Source organism: Mastigoproctus giganteus, chromosome 12 (genome assembly GCF_048544385.1).
Source record: "Mastigoproctus giganteus isolate SK-2022 chromosome 12, ASM4854438v1, whole genome shotgun sequence".
Lineage (NCBI taxonomy): Eukaryota > Metazoa > Arthropoda > Arachnida > Uropygi > Thelyphonidae > Mastigoproctus > Mastigoproctus giganteus.
Window position 1 is genome coordinate 34817421 of NC_143586.1, and position 24825 is coordinate 34842245.

The 24825-nt window shown below is 38.0% G+C and overlaps 1 protein-coding gene across 1 annotated transcript in view; it reads left to right on the plus strand.

The window, feature by feature from the left end:
* The window catches only part of LOC150076876 (spectrin beta chain-like), an 800006-nt gene that overhangs the window by 513033 nt on the left and 262148 nt on the right, over window positions 1–24825 (plus strand). Inside the window, exon 33 of the mRNA XM_090386889.1 lies at window positions 6272–6476. Coding sequence (XP_090243015.1) covers window positions 6272–6476 — 205 coding nt within the window. The remainder of the gene's footprint in view (window positions 1–6271; window positions 6477–24825) is intronic.

The following is a 24825-nucleotide window of genomic DNA, read 5'->3' on the forward strand; positions in this document are numbered from 1 at the left end:
TACTTTCATTTTGGTCTTTTATTAGTTGGTTCCTGTTTTTTCACTTTGGATTTTTGAGGAACAAAAGGCTGCGATTGTTCATCCTCACTTTGAAGTATGACAATATTGTGTTCATTTTCATTGACCACAGTTGCACTACTAGAAGTACTTTGCTTCTCGTTTTAAATTCTTTTTTTGAACCACAAGTCCATGGTCACATTTTAATAATAATATTTAAAAATACTAATAATTATCAAAAAAAATTATATAAGGAAGTGAGTTTGGTTGTGATATCGGTTCACTTCCTCCTCCCCTTCAATCCATGTACTCCAGTCTAAATTGCATATGGATGGCAAGTAGATCACCACACTGCTACTTTTTCGTATATGTCATTACCTCTATGCAAAGCCCATGAAAATAAAGTGTTCTGTGGTCTATTTGATTATTTGTCTATGCCAGTATATTAATAACTGAAAAAAAATTATGTTAAATTTTATAATGATACAAAAGTGGTGCACACTACAAACATGCAAAATTTATTTATTTATATTTTTTTAAATTATTAATTACGATTTTTTGCGGAACACTTGTTCACATCTCATGGAACTCTGGTGTTCCCCGGAACACAGTTTGAGAAACGGATGTTATACGGTATTGTAAGACCACATTTGGAATACTGTTTTTCAAGTATGGAGACCTCATCTGTAAAAAGACATTGAACTTCTTGAAAGGGTCCAAAGATGGCCAATTTGAATGGTGAGATCAGCAGAAGGATGAAGATAAGAGGAAAGACTCAGTATGTGGGCTTGGCAGCCAGGCACCTCAGAGGTGACCTGATTGAGGTTTATAAGGCTCTGAGAGGGATTAATAAAATGAATGAAGATTGAATTCTCACTGTTATATGAAATATATCTGAATGTTATATAGAATTCCAGAACTAGGGATCATAAATTCAAATTACAGGGGTTGATTAGATTGTAGGAAGTTTTCTTTTAGCCAGTGAGTCATTGATTGCTGGAACAAGTTGCCATTACAGGTAGTTGAGGCTGTCAGTTTGAATAAATTCAAGGGTGAACTGGTTAGTTACCAGTGTAAGGAGTTCTTTGTATAATTTGTATTTTCTTATCTACGTGGTGGTTTTTTTTTTTTTTTTTTTTGGCAGTGCAGCAAAAGCTTATGATTTCCTTGCACTATATGGTGAATACTATTACTACTGTTGTTACTATATTGATGAAGGTATATCATGCTTAATGTTTAAGTTTATAGATGATACAAAGTTTGACAAGATGGTTAATGATAGTAATGAAGGTATGCTTCTGCAACAAGATTTAGAAAAATTAGGTTGATGGCTGAGAAATGGCAGTTGAAGTTTTACATTGACTAATGCAAGGTACTGCATATGGGTAGGAGTAATTCCAGATTATCATACCTAGTAGTACAATGCTCAGCATAGTGTAAAATGAAAAAGACCTGGAGATAATTTTGAAGTCTGATACAAATTTCTTTGATCAGTGCAGACAGGCTGCCAGGATAGGTCATGGGGTTTTGTCAATGATGTATAGGAAGTTTGCTAGCAGGGATAAGGAGGTGATTATCCCTTTGTACAAGGCCGTGGTTAGGCCACACCTTGAGTACTGTATACAGGTTGGAGGCCTCATTTTAGGAAAGATGTAGATCTTCTGGAACAGGTGCAGAGAAGGGCAATAAGATTGGTGAAGGCTTCATTTCTGCAGATTGCAGTGTGTGTGTGTGGAGACTAGGCACTTGCAAGGTGATTTTCTTGAGTTGTTTAAGGCTTTGAATGGATTGAGCAAGCTCATTGTTGATGGGATTCTTCCTCTTGCTCAAACTATGCACATGAGGTGACATGAGTTTGCCTTTAGCCAATGTGTGGTTGATTGTTGGAACAAACTGCCATCTGATGTTGTGGAAGTGGATAGTTTGAATAAAATCAGAGAAGAACTAGACAAAGTGCTGGAGGGGATGGATAGGTGAAATGGGAAGGTGTGTTTTTTTTTTTTTTTTTTGTTTAATCTGTATAAGCTTGCTCCCTTACATCATTGCCTCTGCTAATGATGCCTCTACTAAGATGGATTTTTTTCAGGTTATTAGAGTGTTTGCTTATTTGACTAGCACTTTCATTCTATCTAGTGACATTTTCCTTGGTTGTTAAATTAGTCTGAGGTTCTTTGTTCATTTCTTCACAACCAGATTCAGAAATTAAGTTCTGGTGTACCAATCACCTGCTCATTCTCACTTAATGTGCTTTTCTTTTTTTTTTTTTTTTCATCTCACTTCTAGATGGGTAACCTGCCCATGATATTTTTTTTCTCTGGTTGTATGAAACCTGAACACTGAATTCCTGTATCTGAAATGCCCATTTTAGAATCGTTATGTTCTTGCCCTTCATTTGTTATATGATGGATAAAGGCTTGTGGTCCAAACAGATGGAAATGGGTTGATTTGCCAACAAATATTTCAATATTTTTAAGGCATTGACAAGTGTGTTTCTTTCTGTATTATAGAGTAATTCACTTCGGCATTGTTCTGCCTTTTGTAGATGCAACCTATTGGTTTCAGATTCTCATCTACTTTCTGATGAATAATTGTAGCTATTACTTTGCCTGCACCATCTGTTGAGATATAAAATGTCTCAACATAGGTCATCCTCACCTACGTCAACATAGGTGAGGATGTAAGCTTCTCTTTGAACAGACAAAATGCTTCTTGAGATTTTCCCCATTCAAACTTTTTTCCTTTTCTTGTAAGCATAGTTATGGGTAAGGGTATTTGGTGTGGTTTTGTATATTCCAATGCAATGTCCTTGCTAAGCTCTCTTATGTTGTTTTTAGCCTCTCTATATTTAAGCCTCCTCTATATTAAAGTCTTAGAGGTTCAGTGGCATAGCTACCATGTAGGCAGTCAAGGCAAGTGCCTCTGGGGCCTTTAGGGGCCCGGCATCTTTGGCTGTCTCCTCTTTTTGCAATTTTCATTAATTAAGTAGGGGGCCCGAACATGTTCTTTGCCTCCGGGCCCGAAAAAGGGTAGCTACGCTACTGTAGAGGTTCTTAAACAACCTTCACAAGACTTGCTCCCCATTCCATTTATTGATTTCTGTTTCACTTCTTTTCAGGCATGGTCATGCCTATAATGTTGTGATTTCCCAAATTCTTTTAAGACTTCATGCATTTTTCTCCTCATTCACAACTTCAATAGCTAGAGAAAAAGTCCTCCTGATGTAATAGGACTTAAGCCATTTTTACACCTTAATCCATTCATTGAATAATAGAAGTAGTATTGGAAGGCATAAAAAAATTTTTACATTAGGACTAAACTCATTGAGAGAAGTGGGGGTGTTCTGGTATGTTGTCCAGTATTATAAGAGATTTATTAGAAATGTTATTGACTTTGGTTGGAGAAGGATAATTCACAAACCACAGGCTATTGGGAAAACACTTCTGGTGACCTAAGCTCAAGATTTCCATATGATCAAGCAACCTTGGTTTAACCCAGGGCTAATACCATGGAAGGAAAAGTATCCCATTGCATTTATTTTTTACAGATTCTTTTGTTTACAGAAATTTCTGTTCTTTTGGCCATTCTCGGTGTGCCACCACCTTCCTCTACATATTATTATTATAAGCCACTTATTTTTGATTTACCATTTGTTAATGCAAAGAGTTGTCTTTGTCCACAGGGTGTCCAAATTGATCCCACAAAGTGGAATCAGTGTAAACATTTTTTATTTTAAAACAGTTTACAATAGCCACTTTCAGTTTCAAAATATTGTTTGGAAATGATCCATGTTTTCCTGAATATTTTACAGCATGTCATAACCAATAGTTTCATGTGACTATATGATTCAATCCTTAAGGCATTTCATTTTCATAATTTTTATAGAATAAATACTTAGACTTTAATTAACCCCATATAGCAGAATCCATGGGATTCAAATCAGGCAAGCTTAGAGCTTTTACACTCCTCTTTGGTTGATCCAGTGAAGATAATTTCCACCGAACATGTCAAATGGAAAGTACATAATGCATAATCTTTCATAAGCCAGTCAGACTTGCTTTCCAGCTAACAGATTGAGGAATTAACTCTCTACCACAAGCATGTTCAACTAAGCCACTCTAGGTGTTGTGATACTTTTAAAGAAACAAATATATTTCACCAAACTGTTAATTTCTCTGCTCCATGTTTTTTGTTTCTGATGGAGATTTCCTGCAATCAATAATAGCAGTTTTGCTTATTTGCTGCTCCATTGACATAAGTTGGCCTCTTCAAAAAACAATACTCAGTTCAAGAAATCAGTATTTTCATCAATTATGTGAAAATCACATGCACATTTCAGCCTGTCTGTCTGGTTCTTCTTTTGAAAGAGCTGAAGTTTGAAATGGTGGAGTTTTTATGCATGAAATACTTTATAAAGTGTACTTTTTGGAATATTCAATTCAGCAGTTGTGCACCAAATTGGTTTTTCTAAGGTTTGTCCTTGAACCTTTGCCATGATTATTTCCTGAATTTCTTTTGATATACTGAGATAACCAGAACAAGATTTATCAGTAAGCGAACCTATTGCCTTAAATTTAAGTTTTGGTAACTGTAGATTGAGGGTTTAGGATTATTTTTCTGAAAGATTGTTATTGAACTCTCAAGAAGCTTTTTTTTTTCTCTTTTCATTTTCACACAACAGAATAATTTATATGTACTCTTGTAAACTTAACAGCATAATTATTACATATGTGAGCAGAACAAGCTGCAAAAAAAAGTAATAATAAAATAAATTAATTAAAATATATATTTTTTAAAATGAAACCAGTTTATATTGATCCAGACTTTATATACACCCTCTATTAGCTGGCAGAGTGCTCTAATTAAGTTCCAAGAGTGGACAGATAGTGAACAGACGACTACAATATGCTATAACCAAAACTAGCACATTGAAATAGAAACAAAATTGTAAATAGTTGTGTGGGGGTGTGACATATTCTTTGCACATATTATTCCAGGTAAACAGTAAACAATTATTGACATTATAAACAGTAATTGTTCACTTCCAAAACTACTCAAATAAAACTTTTGACTATATTAAGGAAAGTACTGAAAGTTTAAGCCATTAGCATTGAACCAACAGTAATTCACAATTATTTTGGAAAGGGTGCTGTCAGGTCTTGTGTGACCACTAAGCTAACCACTGAATATTAAACTGAAACCTTATTTTTGACCTTTATATTATTCATATCTTTAATTTGGTAATAAAAGATTTTTTTAAAATTTGACTTTATTGAAAGATATTTGAAAATGTGTTGCTTATAAATGTTAGGAGTTAGTACTTATTGTTATAAGTTTAGTGCCCCTTTTTTTTTTGTGTATGGAAAAAGAGTACTTTAAATCTAACCCATAGTATGCAGGTTTAGATTAACTTGCTCATCAGACTGTAAATTAAGGGAATTTTACTTGCTTATTAGTGAAAACATATTTTAAATAAAATTTAAAATTAAAAAAGAACAACATTACATTTTGTTCTTTGTTTAAATTTCTGAATGTTTTTATTTAAAAAAAAATTAAAGAATTAAACAATTTTATTAATTATTACATAGTACCAGATCGAACTAACTTACATTTATATGTAATCCATTTAGCGATTGATATAACATAGACAAAAGAAAAGTTATTTTTAATATGGCATGAAAGTATTTTTCTTAGCTTTAACCACTCTCATTTAACCACCTACATAATGTCTTTTGTGCAAAATATCAGATTTCGTCTTCTCACGGAATATGTTTATTTAAAATAGTCAAAAATCAGGGATTAGCTTTCTCTTCTCTTCTCTTCACACCAATCAAAAGCCTGACTGGTATGAATAGCTAGTCAGGCTTTTGTAGCACCTCCATCACTGGAGGTGCTACAAAACAGAAAGTTGTTAATCATTATGTGCAGTAGTTTCCAAGTATACACTTCCCAGCTTCATTTATACTTCATTTATATTCCCAGTTCATTTATATATGAACCATGGTTGGGCTCACCATTGGAAACTATATGCATATCAAAGATAATGAATACAATAAAATGTTTTTTGTTGTTTTTTTTTTTTTTTATTTCAGTATTCTATCAGAATATTAAAAATTCTAGATTACTATTTTCTAAATGCACATTATATAATAATGGTGTTCTAGATCAATTCTTCACAAAATCACAGTTTTTGTTGAATGACTTGTCTTTGTTTATTTTTGCAAAATGTTTTAAACAGGAAAAACACGCAAAAAAAACCCTTTACATTTATTTTTAGTGACCAGATAGCAGTTCGACAATCTCAGGTGGATAAACTGTATGCTGGCCTCAAAGATTTGGCTCTTGAACGCAGAGGCAAATTGGATGAAGCCCTGAAATTGTTCTCACTGAATCGCGAAGTTGATGATCTCTTGCAGTGGATTGCTGAGAGAGAAGTAGTGGCTAGCTCTCAAGAACTTGGTCAAGACTATGAACATGTCACTGTAAGTGCATTTCCACATTATCCTTTCAGTTAAGTTATCTTAAGTTCCAAGGGTTCTTATTAGTATTGAGTTAATGTGACATGAAGAATAAAACTTATGTTACCATTAACTTTAAAACACATGGAAGTAATGTGTTCCTCATTCATTTCTTTTTTTCTGTATCAGCTAAATACAAGGTACATTCAAAAAAAGTTCTCAGAATTTTACTGTAAAAGTTTGAGTGAACATTCTACACACACACACACACACACACACACACACACACACACACACACACACACACACACACACACACACACACACACACACTCCCCGATTAACGTAAGGGCTGCATTCCGCGGAACTCTTGTAAGTCGGATTTTAAGCAAGTCAGAATTTCCCCCATGTTTGTGCAGCACTTGCAACTGTGCTCACTGAATTGATTGAATCAAAAAAGAAATGTTCGGTGAACGTTTGAATAGAATTATTTATTGTATTTATTCAATTTTTTATCTCGTGCAGGAAAAATTACAAAAGCGTGCAATTTAAAAAAAAATTTGAAAATTACAAAAAAGAGAGAAGACAGGCATAAAGTTTTACCTCTCGAGCAGCATTGTCAGAATTAACTCTCCAGCTGATAAGTACGCAGTTGCAGAGGTTGGGGGCTGTGGAGATTTAGAAGGGGTTGGCCGGTCAACCCTACAAAAGAACATATTACTGGATGTTTTGACGGTGGCTTTTTTCTTTTCATCGTAGATTTCTTTGTAGCAAGCAAGCATATCATTCACTCCTCTGTTAACTTTTAAGACACTTTCCCTATCAGGATCCAGAAATCTCGCCATTGCCGATGCAATTTCACAAAATGCCATTGCCATCTCTTTAGTGATAAAGCATCTCGGCTCCTCATTTGGTTCATCTTGAGCATCGTCAGCATTTTCTTCTTTCACTATCACTGCCTGCAAGTCAATAAGTTCTTCGTTAGATAATTCCTATTCTTTTTCCTCTAACTCCTCCACGTCTTTGGCAACAACCTCCAACTGAAATAGCTCAGCAACCTTTTCAATCTTACCTGTAACCTCTTTATATGATTTGTCTTTTTCAAACCCCTTCAAAGCCTTTTAAGTGCCATGGGCATATTTTCTTCCATGTGCCATTTAAGCAACGTTTTTGAAAAAACGTTGAAAAATATCACAAAAGCATTCAAAATTGGTTCTTATAACAGAACATGTGATAATGATGAAAGTGTAGTGCAATTTCCATTATAAATATGATCTTTTAGATAGATTAATAGCTTAGTATAGTAATATAGCAAAATTTTTATTTTCCAAGGACTTGGAACAAATTACAAAAAAAAAAAATAAAAAAATAAAACCCCCATTATTGGGGTTATGATGTCATAAAACATGATATTTTCACAATACAGTAAACCCCCGCTATTCGCGGTATCTGTATTCGCAGTTTCGCGGTCGCTGATTTAATATAAAATCTAAAAAAATGTGAATTTTAAAGCGCCGTGAGCATTTTCAGCCATAAAAAAACATGGACGTGGCTAAAATTATCTTTCCTGGTCAAAACAGCGCTCAGTGGGTGGGGGGAGAGAGGAGTGACAAAATCGTGAGCGTGGATGTTTCTCGCTAATACTTGTTTAGTATGTGCTATGCGATTGTCATGGAAGGTTTCGTCGTTTGCTTTTAATTTATATTCTTATAAATTGAATAAATTTATCAATTTATAAATTGATAAATATAAATTTTGTAAGCATATCAATTTATAAATTGATATGCTTACAAAAGTGATAAATCTACCGTTTCGCAGTGTAAAACAGACTTTTTTGAGTGTGTTAATGGAAGAAAGTGACTTTATTGTGGACAAGTTCTTTCTAACCCTTACAAAAATATGGCTACGAATAACAAAGGAAATGTGAAAAGATCAAAGAAGGTGATGACATTTGCAAATAAAATTGAGTTATTAGACAAAATTTCTAATGGTGAAGGTGTCTCTTCAGTGGCAAAACATTATAAAATCAATGAGTCAACGGTACAATCAGTCAAAAAATCGGAAGAAAAAATCTGCTGTAGCATCCGTGAAAACGCTCTTATTGCTTCAGAAATTTGCTCTGTAACTCGTGATGTTAAATTAGAAAAAACGGAAAAAGCTTTAAATCTGTGGATAGAAGATTGAACTCAAAATAAAATTCCGTTAAGTTCACTCATCATTCGTGAAAGGGCAAAACTCCTTTATCAACACTTTAGCGAAACTGGTGATAGCACTGGCAGGATAAGTTTGTTTTTTTTGCTAGCAAAGGCGCTGTTTGAAAGATTTGTTTGAAATTTCTAATAAATATTACATTTAATATTAAATTGTTTCTTATTTTCATTTCGATGCTTTATGCTTGCATTTCTAATGGTCATATTATGAAAGTACATATAATACATACATACATAGACAAAATTTTAGACTAGTTTTTCTTATATATTTCATACTTTGGAACGGAACCCCTTTATTACTATGGGAGCCATAACTCAGTATTCGCATTTTTGGTATTCGCGGCATTTCTCAGGAACGTAACCCCCGCGAATAGCAGGGGTTTACTGTACCTCCATTTATCCATACAGATGCAAAATACATTTCCATAATTTTTTCAGTTTGCACCGGCTGGCAAAAACTTACGTAAAGTTGAATTTGCTTAAGTCGGCGAGTTCCTGTATACAGTAAGACACCCCTTCCCCCTCCCGTATCCACAGGGGATACGTTCCAAGACCTACTGTGGATGGCTGAAACCATGGATATGAGCAAACACCTGCTATATATAACGTGATTTTCTTGTTCATACATACATACATATAATAAAGTGTAATTGATAAATAAAACACACAGTAAGACATTACCAACATTAAATATACGGCAATAATAAAGTACCACAGACTCAATTTACCAGGATTGGATTAACTGGGACACTTCAAGACTTTTAAAAAAAAAAAAATTAGCAGAAATCATAAAATCCAAGTAATAACTAGAATATATATAAACAGATATTTTGCAAGTCGTAAATAAGCAACAAGAAGTGGCGTTAAGTCTTCATTGTGAGATTAGTGTGCCTATTATCTTGCAAACCCCCCCCATGTCTTCACACCTACCTCTAAAAGAAAAAAAACAAAAAAACCCAGAGAGAGAGAGAGAGAGAGAGAGATGAAATGTTAAGTTTGATTTTGTGCGTCCATCTATTGTTGTGTTCTGTCGCACTGCAAAAGGACAAATTTTGTTTTGTTATTTTTGTTGTGTTTTGGAATTTTATTTATTTTTTTTTTGTATTTTTTGTTTAGAAATTGGGAAAATGCAAGAGTTGTGCTTTCAAATTAAACAAAAACTTGAAATTATTCAAAACTTTGAAAACGGTGCATCTTTTTTAAATCTCTAAAGAACCCTTATAATGTTGGTCACCAAACCATATGTGACATTGTAAAAAATAAAGGGAAGCATCGTATTGGACACGCGAGTAGTACGTGTGTGGTTTTTTTTTTTTTTTCGTCGTTAACTGCAGGTAACTGGTTCAGCGGATACGGGGGCACAACTGTGTGTGTGTGTGTGTGTGTGTGTGTGTGTGTGTGTGTGTGTGTGTGTGTGTGTGCGCGCACGCGCGCGTACACACACACACACACAACTATACGCTTTGCTGTCTGTGCATGAACTGAATCAGATGTGCAGTGACCAATCACCAACAGATTTTGAAAGAAATAATGTGATTGGTCACTGATCATGCTGCACATCTGTTATTTAGTGATTTGTGGACTGAAGAGTTAGGAACGAAGTTTGTACTTTATGAAATTACTCACAGTTAATATACTATGGTAACTGAAATTCATGAATATCGGAATCATGGAAAGCGAGTTCTGCCTGTATATATGTATGTATATATATATATATATATATATATATATATATACACATACACACACAGGGCGATTCACTACCAGTGCGACCAACTTGCGGGAGGTGTAGGGAGCACAAAGATGAATTGGAATCACATAGCATTGCAGGGTTCGAAATGCCTTTGTCATGCGGTAGAGGACGTTGAACAGTAGGGTCGTGTGAACAGTGATCCCGCTGGAAGTCAGCATTTGCGAACCGTTTCTGTTGAACAAACCAAGTAGCAAAAGTCCTCCAGAGTGGATAATCCGCAGGCTCCAATGATAGGATGCGTTTCAGATGGTATGAACTCATTTGATTTGTTGACAGTATCCTTCATACAGTGGATTGGGAAATACCCAATCGTTGTGGCCTATCGCTCGAGTACTCGTACTCGGATTGCCTTCTGCAAGACGTAGGACATTCTCCTCATTGTCTGGCATCCTCGTCGTTTGCTCCCGATTCATGGTACCTCTCGTGAAACAACCAGTCTCATGTAACCTTCTATGCACACGTGCGAAAATTGTATGATGAGGAGCACGCCTGTGCGGGAAACGTTCCTGGTACAAGTGGAGAGCGGTGCGCCCGTTACAGTCCGCAGCTCCGTACGCAAGGTGCATGTCGGCCAGTTCAATGTTTGAATACTCGTCCATCCTACTGCCTCGTAAACCGGTTCGCAAATGCTGACTTCCAGCAGGATCGCTGTTCATGCGACCTCCCATTCAACGTCCTCTACTGCATGATGAAGGCATTTCGGACCCTGCAATGCTATGCGATTCTGATTCGTCTTTGTGCCCCCTACACCTCCTGCAAGTTTGTCGCACTGGTAGTGAATCACCCTGTATATACACACACACACACACACACACAGACAACTCACTTTGCACGTTTCCGATATTCACGAATTTCAGTTACCACAGTATATTAACTGTGAGTAATTGCATAAAGTACAAACTTCGTTGCTAGCTCTTCAGTCCACAAAACACTAAATAACACAGATGTGCAGCGTGATCAGTGACCAATCACATTACTTCTTTCAAAGTCTGTTGGTGATTGGTCACTGTGCATCTGATTCATTTCATGCACAGACAGCAAAGTGTGTAGTTGTGTTGCCTCCTTGTCTTCCAGTGATAACCCATGTGACAATTTTACAAAATTGGATAATTGAAAGAGGAAATTGGCCAACAAAAGTGAAAGGGCAGCAAAGAAATGAAAAGTGATAATGTCGGAAGTGAAATTGGATGTGGTTAGAAGATTTGAAAATGGTGACAGCAAAGTGAAGATAGGATGAGACCTAAGCCTGTGTGAAGCTACAGTACAAACAATATTGAAAAAGTCTGATGAATATAAAAAACAAAGTTGCTTTACCATATTTTAGTTTAAATTGCACTAGGAACAGAATGCCGCTTATGGTTGATCTGAAGCGTTTGCTTCTACTTTGGAATAAAGACTGTAATAAAACAAAATCCCAATCAGTTTTGCTATCAGTCAGGCCAAAGCGTTGAAGTTAGTTGTTGCATTGAAATAAAACGGTAATTACAAGGAGACTGAAGAAAAACCTTTTACTGCCAGTAAAGACTGGTTTCGTCATTGCAGAAGTCGGCGTGAATTGATTAATGTTAAGCTATCTGGTGAAGCTGCTAGCACAGATAAGCTTGCTGGTGTGAAATTTGCACCCAGATTCCAAGATTGGTTATGATGATCATCAAATATTTAATATTAATGAGATAGGTCTTTTTTTGGAAGGCAATCCCATCAAGAACTCATGTGACGAAAGACGTAGTATAGCGAAGTGGCCACAAAGGAGTTAAAGATAGATTAACTCTTTTATTAGGGGCCAACGCAGAAGGTCAGAAGGTGACTTTAAATTAAAATCTATGCTTATCCATCAGTTTGAGAATCCCAGATCATAACAAAGCATCTCTACTAGTCATTTGGCATGCATATAAAGGTCATGGGTTACAATAACAAAAACTGGTTTCAAGCATATTTTTGTTCAGTGGTAGAGATATACTGTAGGCAAAATAATTTAACTTTTGAAGCATTACTACTGTTGGATAATGCTCCAGGCCACCCTGATTCTCTTGGTGACTTGAATGAAAATGTGAAAATTTGCTTTTTACCACCAAATACAACTTCATTAATCCACCCAATGGACCAAGGAGTTATTTCAACTTTTAAAGCCTATTGTCTTAGACGGACTTTCGGACAGGCTATTGACGCTACAACTGGAGATCATGCAATTTCTTTAGCGTGTGCAGTATGTCAGAAACATTTACTGCACTGTGCAAAGTTATCGAGTCTGCTGACGAGGCCACTAGTGACGGTCGTGTTCCAAGCCGCTAAGTGGATTTTTCTTATTTATTGATTTGAAATTATTATTTTTCTAAAACTTTTGATTTAAATTTAGTAGTATAACATTATTTTGTGATTTTTTGATTAATTTGGTGTATTTATTCTTTACTCGGCCTTGTAAAAGTATCGGTAAGGGTTTCCACGTGTTCGTAACTACCGCTACCGTTATTAATTTTCCCGCCATTGTGATACCGTACTAGATATACCGTATGTTATATACCGTACTAGATAGCGTTAGTTGAACTTCGTTAGCAGTTAAATTGTACGTTTAAATAAATACATATAACGACTTAGATTACAAACGTAATATAATTAATAACATAACATAATTAATTAATAAATTAATAGAATCATGACTCAGACCAGAGCAGCAAAGCAAAAGGCTCAAGCTAATGGAAGTGCTGTGGCTCAGAGCAGAACTGAGGGGGGCAGTTGTCCTCTGACTCACAGCCTTATAAAATGCACTGTTTGCTTGATGTTTGCAGAGCAATCGGGTACGGGACATGATACTGCCAAGGGGGATGTCTTTGTGTGTGCGCGATGCAAGGAGTGTATCGATATCAGGCAACAACTCGGCGTTCTTTTGGGCCTATATGAGAGCTTGAAGGACAGGGTGGATGCCCTCGAAGAAACTAAATTGAGGGGCCCATCAAGCTCTCAGCTGCCCACATCAACGCCAGAGCTTGCACTTGGGCATCGCGTGACACAGAGACAACCCCCAAGGCAGAATGCGCTGGTCCCGAAGGAACTAGTAGTTGTTGGTGACTCTATTGTCAGGGAAACGGGGAACATGCTTTGTAAAAAAGATAGGTGGAACAGGACCAGGGTATGTCTGCCAGGGGCAAAGGTTGATGACGTTGTAGAGCGAATATCATCTTTTAAGGGCACAAAAGGTGATATAGTTGTACACGTTGGCACTAATAATATTAAGAGTAGGAGACCGGCAGAATTACTTAACAAGTACAGGTCACTGTTGAACAAAAGCCGAGAATTAGGGTTGAATTTGAAAGTGTCTGCAATTCTGCCCAGACACGATAGGAGGGAGTATACGATGAGAGCCTTGTCGATCAATTCGGCCCTGGAAAGATTGTGCAAGGCTCAAGGGGTAGAATTTTTTTCAGCCTGGACTGTACTTGTTAACAGGAGAGATTGCTTCTACAGGGATGGGATACACTTAAATAGAAAGGGTGCAAGAATTTTTGCTGATGCTGTCGAGGCAGTGTTAGGTGGGTCGGAAAACTGCTAGCTTGGGGGGAGACAAAGACCAATAGATTGACAGTAGCCACTGGCAGAGGTGAAAGAGATTCTTGCACTGCTTCTATTAGAATGAGCAGAAGCCTGAAAAACAAGATGCATGGTATTTCAGAGACTGCTGGGAGCCATTGTGGTACAAGTAAACACATGGGTTGTGTTAGGGTAGCTAAGAATAGAAACAGGTGCAGGTATACTTGCGTGTACACCAATGCTAGGAGTTTAGTAAATAAATTTGATGAATTTGAGGTATTGCTCAAAACATCGAAGGCAGATATTGTTGGGATATCAGAGACGTGGTGTCACACAGATATAAGGGATGCGGAACTGCAATTTGGGGAGTACAACGTCTACAGAAAGGATAGACAGGATAGGAAGGGGGGAGGTGTTATGCTATTAGTTAAGAAACACATAAAAACCAAGGAAGTGAAGCCAGTCGACATCGCTGGACAGTGCAGTGTGGAGTCAGTTTGGTGTGACATAAACATTGGGAGATCAAAATTGAGAGTAGGAGTGTGCTATAGGCCTAATGACTCTGATGAGTATAATAAGGAACTGTACAGGGAAATAGAATGGGCCAGTAAATCAGAGTGTCTTATAATGGGAGATTTTAATTTCCCAGATATTGACTGGAATTTGGGGGCTGGATACTCACACACTAGCAGGGCTTTTGTGGATTTATTGGATGATTGTTTTCTACATCAGCATGTTCGGGAGGCAACTAGAGGGAGCAATATTCTTGATTTGATTATCAGCAGTGATTCTTCATGCATTAAGAATCTGCAGATAAATGAACCACTAGGTGGCAGTGATCACAGTGTGCTGAAGTGGGATTTACTCAAAGAGGTAACTACCATTAGGGGTAAAGGGAAGGGTTATTGCTTCCGTAAAGGCGACGACGATGGACTGAGACAGTATTTAAATTCTATACAGTGGGACCAACTGATGATGTTACCAACAGCAAATTCAAAATGGGAAGCATTCAAAGAACTTATCTTGGAAGCTACTAGGCTTTACATACCAACTAAGAAATATTGTTCAAGGTTTAGGCCAAAATGGATGTCAGATGAACTAATGAGGCATATGGCAGAGAAGAAAAATGCATGGGATACTTACAAATTAACACATGACACAGAAGCCTATGATAGATACAAGTTGATATGCAACCAAGTTACAAAGGAGGTTAGGCAGGCGAAGGCAGATTACGAGAAATCCTTGGCAAGGGATGCAAAGAAAAACAGCAAAGAGTTCTTTACTTATGTAAACTCTAGAAGGAGAGGGATGAATCAGATTGGTCCTCTTGATATTGATGGGTCAAGTGTTGATGATCCTGCTCAGGTAGCTAACAAACTAAATGAATATTTTGCATCGACATTCACACATGAGGAGTTATTCAGCGAGGGGAATGCCAGAGGTGTATTCAACTCTAGCAGTAAGTTACAGAATCTTGAAATAACTGGGAGTAAAGTGGAGGAGAAACTGTTGAAGATAAACACAAGAAAGGCACCCGGGGTGGATGGGATCTATCCAGTTATATTAAAGGAGGCAGCAAAGGAAGTAAGCAAACCCTTAGCCATAATTATGAGAGCTTCCTTGGACTCAGGGGAGGTACCCATAGACTGGAAATGTGCAAATGTGACCCCAATTCACAAAGGAGGATCAAAGGCTGACACAAGTAATTATAGACCTGTGAGCTTAACTTCTGTTCCAGGAAAATTAATGGAGGCACTGGTTAAAGAAGCACTGCAGGATCATTTAGACAAGACTTCAGTTATAGCTCAGACACAGCATGGTTTTGTTAAGGGGAAGTCTTGCCTGACCAACTTGATTGGATACTATGATGCAGTCACAAAAGAACTGGATGCAGGGAATAACTTTGATATTATATACTTGGATCTTAGAAAGGCTTTTGATACTGTTGCACATGGAAGACTGCTACACAAATTGGAGCAGTGTGACATTGGAGGCAAATTACTGCTATGGATAAAGGGGTGGTTGAGGGGGAGAAGACAGAGAGTGGTAATCAATGGACACTGCTCATCGTGGACTGATGTTATTAGTGGAGTCCCTCAGGGCTCAGTGTTGGGTCCATTATTGTTTTCTGTATTTATAAATGATATTGATGATGGTATATCGGGATTAATGTCCAAGTTTGCAGACGATACAAAGGTTGGCAGGGTTGTCAAGGACACTACTCACTATGCTGCTGCAACAGGATCTGGAAAGGTTGAGCAGATGGGCTGAGAGGTGGCAAATGAAGTTTAACATTGACAAATGTAAAGTACTACACATGGGAAACAGCAACCCCAGAGCAACGTATCAACTCTGTGGTACAACACTGACAGTGGTAGAGTATGAAAGGGACTTGGGGGTGGTTGTGCAGGCAGATATGAAGTTCTCTGAGCAGTGCAGATGGGCTGCAAGAGTAGCTCAAGGAGTATTGTCAATGATATACAGGAATTTTTCCAGCAGGGATAAGGAGGTGATTATTCCATTGTATAAGGCGATGGTCAGGCCACACCTAGAGTACTGTATACAGGTCTGGAGGCCTCATTTCAAGAAGGATGTAGAGCTGCTGGAACGAGTACAGAGAAGGGCAACAAGATTAGTGAATGGAACAAAGGGGTGCTCTTACGAAGAACGGCTTAAGTTTTGCAAATTACAGTGTCTGGAGACTAGGCACCAGCGAGGTGATCTGATAGAGGTGTATAAAGCCTTGAATGGTTTAAGCATGCTCAATGCTGATGGGATTCTTCCTCTAGCTCAGAATAATCACCTGAGAGGGCATAAATTCAAATTGAGGAAAGACAGATGTAGGATAGACGTGCGGAAATTTGCCTTTAGCCAGCGGGTGGTTGGTTGGTGGAACAGACTGCCATCCCTTGTGGTGGAGGTTGATAGCCTAAATAAGTTTAAGGCTCAGCTGGACAGGTATTTTGAACGAACAGAGGGGTGAAGTGGAAGTGGGTTTTTTTTTTTTGGCTGATGCTGCATAAGCTTGCTTTCTTGCATCAAATGCCTCTACTAATGCTAATGCTAATGCTAATTTGCACAGGATTTGAATCAAATGTAAATGAATTATAGAAGAAATAGCCGACTGTGGAATGTTGACACTGCCGCCATTCGAGAGACTCTAGATATGCAGCCAAAGGAATTTAGTGAAGGCGAACTTATCGACATAAATCAGGAAAGTGTCCTGAAAAAGGCCTCTGAGGTTGGGCAAATTCATATTTTAGCAGTAAATCAGCTCATACACAAACCATAAGAATAAGTATTTTACTATAACTAAAATATTTACAAATTAAAATAAAATAAAATATTTACAAAAACTGCTATTAAATTAAATTATGTACATGTGAAAAACATTAAAACTGTGATAAAATCCTTGCGATAAAATACACTAAAATAAACCGGATTAAAAGCGATAAAAACGATAAAATCTCTGGAGCTTTTGGAAGCATCGGCTTCCTACCCCAGCAGTAACAAAACTTCCTGCAGCACGTCCATATATAACAGGCTCACGGTACTTATACACGTGGTGCAGTTGCGCATGGTCTGAACCGGAAGCGGAAACAGCTCGGGAACGTGTCAATCAAAACCGTTCATCCGTACTTAGGATGATAGTTTCAAACAGAGGATGCATACGCATACCTCTGTCCCTATTCATAATAGTGCAGTTGGATGAACAGATTCGTAGGCTCTCGAGCCATTTACGGTTCCAGAACCCATGCGCTCGATCTATAATAACCGCATCCTCTGGGGAGATTTGATGCTGCTTCTCCCAAAAATGTTCGGCCACAGCAGACTTATTGTAATCAGCAGTTTTTATAGCATTTGCATGCTCCCCCAGACGATCCTTGAGCCGTCGTTTTGTCTCGCCCACATAACATTCCCCACAGTCCAGGCATTTTATCCTGTATACTACTCCACTACTCAGCTCCTTTGCTATTGGGTCTTTTACCTGAGACAACACTGTGTGCAACCCCTGCCCGGGAAGCTGCACACAGCGTGTTTTATAACCTCGCAAAACTCTAGCAAGATGCTCAGTAAGGCCCAGATAGTAAGGAATGTATGTGGTAGCCACAGGAACAAACGGTTCCTGACGGTTGGACTCTATTCCTCTACTAAACTGTCTATGATCCTCTGGGGGTATCCGCATTTTCTAAGGTCTGCTGTGACTCGTCTAATTTCACATTCTTTGTCCTCAGAGGTAGTGCAGTGTGACCCTGCTCTATCTAGTAGAGCTTTCACTACACTATTCTTATGCTGCCCAGCTTGTGCTGAACTATAATGGGTGTAGTGGCCTCTGCACATAGGTTTTTTAAACACTAAGGTTTTAAGCCTAGGGCCTATCCTAGAGACCAGTACATCCAAGAAAGGAAGGGTACCTCCTGTCTAAATATTTTATCGTAAGGATTTTATCACAGTTTTAATGTTTTTCACATGTACATAATTTAATTTAATATAATAGCAGTTTCTGTAAATATTTTAGTTACAGTAAAATACTTATTCTTATGGTTGGTGTATGAGCTGATTTACTGCTAAAATATCAGGAAAGTGGTTGTGACGAAAAGGATGAAGATGTCCCGGAAGAAGGGATGCCGGCAAAAACTTCACATTAAAGGAACTCTCACAGATATAGATTTTTTGAACAAATCACCTACGATAGTTTTCCTGCAGTCCGTTTGATTGTCTGACTGCAAATGGAATAAACTTCGAATACGTGTGATGCATCCCTAAATCTTGCCTCATGATTGTGTGTACTGAACCTTAAATCGCCATAGTCAAACTATTTGAATACCAGCATGCAATTCTGGAAACGTTTTGAACATATTATGTATATACGAGAGATTTTTAATATTTAAAAAATATATTACGAGGCAATTTTCTGTAGCAGAAGCATCCTTTGTATCAGAGTTAAAGAAATTTCTTGTTTTATTTGAAGCCTACAGATGTTCAATATGAACCCATTTCTATCTCTGCACCTGATTTAAGATGTATTCCCACTGGGGAATATCTCTTGGAAATTTCTGCCACACTTTGCTGAGCTTTTCTTCACTCTTCCAACCTCATTTCACTACTTCAAATCATTGATACCATGAAGAAAGGACAGGGACAAAGAGGAACATACACCTGATCTTTTTCCTAATCTCAGAAAAATTAAGTTGATTATAATTTAGTAACTTTCAGGCATGGCAAAGGGATCTCAATGGCTATTCCAATAGTTAAGAAGTTCTTTGCGACAACACTGGAAGGGAACTAAAATGTTGAATTGTCAGCTCACAAAGGTTTTCTCGGGTGGCATAGTTACTCCTACAGATGTCCAGATAAGATAAATAGCCAAAACATGTTGACCCTACAGCTGTTGGCGCCTCCGTAGCCAGGTGGCCAGGAGCAGCAGTGTGTAGCACATGCTTCTTGATTAGACCGGGGGTTCGAGCCCGTGACCACCAAATACAGAGGATGCGGAAAGGTCAAGGAATGACCACCGCATATCCCCAGAGCAATATGGTCTTAGTTGCTAATGCTTCTAAAAACCAAATAACAAACAACAAACAAACCTACAGCTGTCCCAGAAGTTCATTACTCACACAAAGTTCCATTCTCACACCGTTTTGTGCCAATTCACTTTTTCTCTAAGTGGATTGTTATTAAACAAAATATCTATAAGCAGATCTCATGAGATACACAAAATGCAGGTGGCTGAGGTTTCAGGAATTTTATGTGACAGAGCAGTATCTCACTGTATGAATTGTGATTGATTAGAGTGTTTACACAGTAGGGGTTTTTTTTTTTTTTTTTTTGTTTTGTTTTGGATCTTATTAAATGTGCTTATTTTGTAGTAGCTGTTCTTCCAAAATGTTTTTGAACTTTGTTTGATTACACTGGCACTTCTGCCCTCCCTGTAGTGTGTCTGATGACCTGGAGTTTAAAAAAAATCACTTGGAGTGAAAAGAACTTCAAAAAGACAAGGCTACTCTTCTTAGAATAGAATGCCAATAGCTCTGATACATCACTGGATAGTGACATTACTATCATGTGTCTGGATAAGAGACTTAAAGTTAGTTTTTTACATTCAACAACACTATCTTTCCTAGTGATTCAATTTACAACAAATTGAGCGGCTGAGAAATTCTCTTTATTTTGTAACAACTCTGCTGATGGAATAGCAAAAATTCCAATGGAAACATTAAAATCAGAAGTAAAAATAACCCCACATACAGATCTTACACAAAGTTATTTTTGTGATAAAAGCATTAAAATGAAAGATACCAGCCATGCAACAAAGTCTACAGAATAAAATGATTTTATTCACATATGGAATTCTGGTTTTTGCCGAAACAGGAAAGAGGAGGTTGTCCTTTCTTGGCAGCACACCTTCCTTACATATCATTGTCTGTTTTGGATTGAAAACTGTCTAGCATGTGCTCCTTTCAGATCTAATTCACTGTTAGAAATACACCAATGAGCCAAAACATTGACTACCTACCTAATATGATGTTGGTCCTCCACTTGCAACCAAAACAGCTCGTACCCGGCAAGGCAATGATGCTTCAACATTTCTAAATATGTCTTGTGGTATCTGGTATCAACAAGAAACCAGCAGATCCTTTAAATCCTGTAACATCTGTGGTTGAGACACCACAGATCGGAGTTGCTGTTCCAACACAAACCACAGATGCTCGATGAGATTCATGTCTGGGTAATTTGGAGTCCAGGGAAATACCTGGAAGTATTCCCCATGTTCTGCAAACCAGTCTCGAACAATCCGGGCTGTGTGGTATGGTGCATTATCCTGCTGAAAGACGGCACCATCAGAGGGGAAGTCCGTTGCCACGAAAGAGTGCCTGGTCAGCAATGATGTTTAGGTAGGTGGTAGGCATCAGAGTGCCCAGTACATGGGTGACTGGACCCAGGATATCCCAGCAAAACATCGCCCAAAGCATGACACTGCCGGCACCGGCTTGTGTTTGTCCAACGATGCATCCAGGCACCATCACTTTCCCAGGTAAACGATGCACATGTACCTGGCCGTCCACATGGTGCAGCAGGAAACATTATTCATTGGACCAGATGACCTTCGTCCAATCACTCAAGATCCAGTTTAGATGCTCACGTGCCCATTGTAGGCGCTGTCACCAGTGAACCGTGATTATCATGGGCGCTCGGAGCGGCCTGCGGCTACCCAGCCCTATTTTCAGCAGAGTTCGATGTATTGTGTGTTGTGACACATTACTCCCGTCACCAGCATTCGAATTACCGGCAAGTTGTGCCACAGTCTCCCTTCTGTTACCAGGTACCATCCGGGAGAGCCTTCACTCACCTCGAGCATCGATGAGCCGTGGTTGTCCAACACCTCGCCGGTGGTTCGTGGGTTTTCCCTCCTCAGACCACTTTTGGTAGGTACTAACCATGGCTGACTGTGAGCATCCCACCAGCTGTGCCATTTCCGATATGCTCTGACCCAGTTGTTTAGCCATTGAAATTTGGACTTTGTCGAACTCGCTTAAGCCTGCTGCCTTTCTTATCTGAAGAACAAGAGTAACACTGATTAATGGAGCTCAGTATCAGGTGTTTTTTATACTTTGTGCTGACCCGTTCATGCGCTGTTCACCTGCAGTTGCTTCAATTTGCATAACGACTCGCTGGTCATAATATTTTGGCTCATCGGTGTATATTGATAGACTCCTCTTTGGGCTGAAACTTTTGAGTAGTCACAAATCTGAAAACACTATCTTTTAATCCATTTACTTGGTGATACAGCTTGAATTGAACTATTCACATATCTTAACTGTTTCTGAATATACAACTATGTCAAGTTATTAACATAGTTGATAACTATGTTATTAATGGATACATCTGGAGGCCTAATTTTAGGAAGGATGTAGATTTGCTTGAGGAAGTACAGAGAAGAACTAAAAGATTGGTGAGGGGAAAGAAGGAACCCTCTTACCAAGAAAGGCTTTAGTTCTGCAAATTGCAATGTCTGGAGACAAGGCACCTGCGAGATGATCTGATTGAGGTGTATAAGACCTTGAATGGATTAAGCAGGATGAATTCTGATGGGATCCTTCCACATGTTCAGATTACGAACCTAAGGGGGCATAAATTCAAATTAAGGAAATGCAGTTGTAGAATGGATGGGCAGAAATCTGCTTTTAGCCACCGGGTAGTTGATAGCTTAAATAAATTCAAGGAGGACCTGGACAAACTTTTAGAGGAAATGGATGTGTGAAATTTTTTTTTTTTGGCTGATGCTACATAAGCCTGCTTTCTTGCATCACGTGCCTGTACTACTACTATATATATTTACGTTAGAAGTAATAAAGTGAAGTTCCATTAGTTTACAGATTGGGGCACAGATATAATGGGGCACCTCCGTAGTCAGGTGGGAAGGAGCGGCAGTGCGTAACACACGCTTCTTGATTAGACCGGGGTTTGAGCCCGTCACCACCAAATACGAAGGATGCGGAAAGGTCAGGGAATGACCACCGCATCTCCCCGGAGCAATATGGCCTTAGTTGCTAATGCTTCTAAAAACCAAAAAACAACAACAGATATTATGGATCAATCCACACAATACAGGTAAGCCTTTTAAACCCGGTAGTTAGGTTCCTATAAAATGTGGTGTTGTGAAACTGTGTTATATTGGACTATGAAAAAGTTCAAAAAGAGGGGTTATGTTCCAAAAGCTAACAAAAATACACTATTTCGTTAATAAAATGTTAACAAAAATACACCATTCTAGATTTCTTGTATCCTCGGCTCTCTTTAAAAAATCAGTAATCTGTTGGTTTTGTTTGCTTTTGTTTGATAAATTTTTGTGAATTTCATCATATGGAACTAAGCATTTTTGGAGCTCCCTTTTGAACTTTGGGCTGTTTTCATTCAAGAGTCTGCATTCAAAAAATGAGATTCTAATTGCTGGGATAATATTATTCCTTCCCGTATGCTTTTTAGCATAAAATTTGGAAGGTTAGAATTTATCAGTCTCATTTTCTACCAGTAATTCTTGAACGTCTTCAGTAATCATATTCTTTTCTTATTTTTTAGGAGCATTGCCGACCAAGGCCATATTGCTCTGCATATATTGTCTATACATTGCGTGTATCCTGAGGTAGATTTTCTGTTTTGCTGGATATAAAAACCTGAGATTCTGGGGGGAAAACCATGCTACCTTCACCTGAGCCCGACTAACTAAGCCGCATTGTGGAAAGGACTGAAATTCCTCCCATCAACGACAGGATTCGAACTCTGGTCTTTTCCACTCCTTGTGAAGGCGATTCTATCAACTGTGCTACCCACGAGGGCTTCAGTAGTCATATCATCAAAACCTTCTCCTCCTCCTACTGACGTAGGAAATTCTACTGTCGCACTGATTCCTTTTTCTGCCGGTTCAACCATATTTCCTGAATGAACTGACTCTGACCATACATTTTCCCCCACACATTTAACGTTGGCGGTTTACTTCTATGATTCTGATACAGTCCACAACTGAAAAATGTCTGCCTCCATTACTTCAATAGATTCGGAATCAATTTTTTTCTAAAATCCATTGTAATGATTTTCTGATGTAACGAGTTTTAAAGGTGGATATAATGCCTTGATCTAATAGCTGGATGAAAGAAGTTAACTTAGTACAACTGTGGTGGTAGAAACATAACTTCAATGTTTGGACGACTTAAATCTTTTGGATGGCCTAGTGTGCAATCCAATAGTAATAAAACTTTGAAATCTAGATATTTCCACAAGTTCAATAGCACAAAAAAAAAAAACAGCGATTTCTCAAAAAGTTTTTTTTTTTTTTTTTTTGACTAGCAAGTCAACAGCGGAGATTAAAAAAAAAGTGGAAATGTTGAAAAATTACATCCAACATAATAGTAGGGTTCTTCCCGCACAAAAACTCAAAAATACCGTGTTATGCATGCAAGTTTTGCCGAAATTCTCTAACCGTGTTGTAGAGATACCAAGGCGCCTCCGTAGCCAGGTGGGAAGGAGCAGCAGTGCGTAGCACACGCTTCTTGATTAGACTGGGGTTCAAGCCCGTCACCACCAAACACGGAGCATGTGGAAAGGTCAGGGAATGACCACCGCACCGGAGCAATATGGCCTTAGTTGCTAATGCTCTTAAAAACCACATAACATCAGTAGAGGTACCATGTTATACGGGGATTGCATGTACATAATTTTTAACATCAAATTATTTTCCCGCCTTCTATTTGCTTACTATTTCTTTGTAATTTATTAATTATTATCATATTTTTTTCTCCCTTATAGCTTATTTTCTGATGACTGGCTTATTAATTCAGCCCTTAATTTCAGATAATTAAATGCATCTTTTAGGTTCTTTGCATTGTTTTCCCTTCTACCTTAATACAGGTACAGAAGTGAACTGTTATACGGGAACAAAAGTGAAAAGAAAAAGTTCATATATATAGGTATATTACAACAAGAAACAATGGGCTGCAAAGGAATATCGGGTTTATGTATCTTTGGATGCCCATAAAACTGCGGGTGTAAAGGAATGTCAGGTTTATGGATCTTTGGAAGTCCATTAAACTACAGGGATTGCCGCACATTCTTTCTTTCTTTCTTATTGTAATACACCTACGTATGAACTTTCTAAGTATGTTGCCAAGTTATTAGCACTCCTTGTTGGGAAAATTGTTTACACTGTTTCCAGTAGTATGTTTTTTTTTTGTGTATTATTAAAGATTTTACTATTTCTGAAAGTGAAGTTATAGTCTCCTTTGATGTGGTTTCTCTTTTCACTTCTGTTCCTGCACAATAGGCTATTGCCCATATGAGATGTCTTTTGAGCAGGGATACTACATTGGGAGACAGAACCTTGATCACT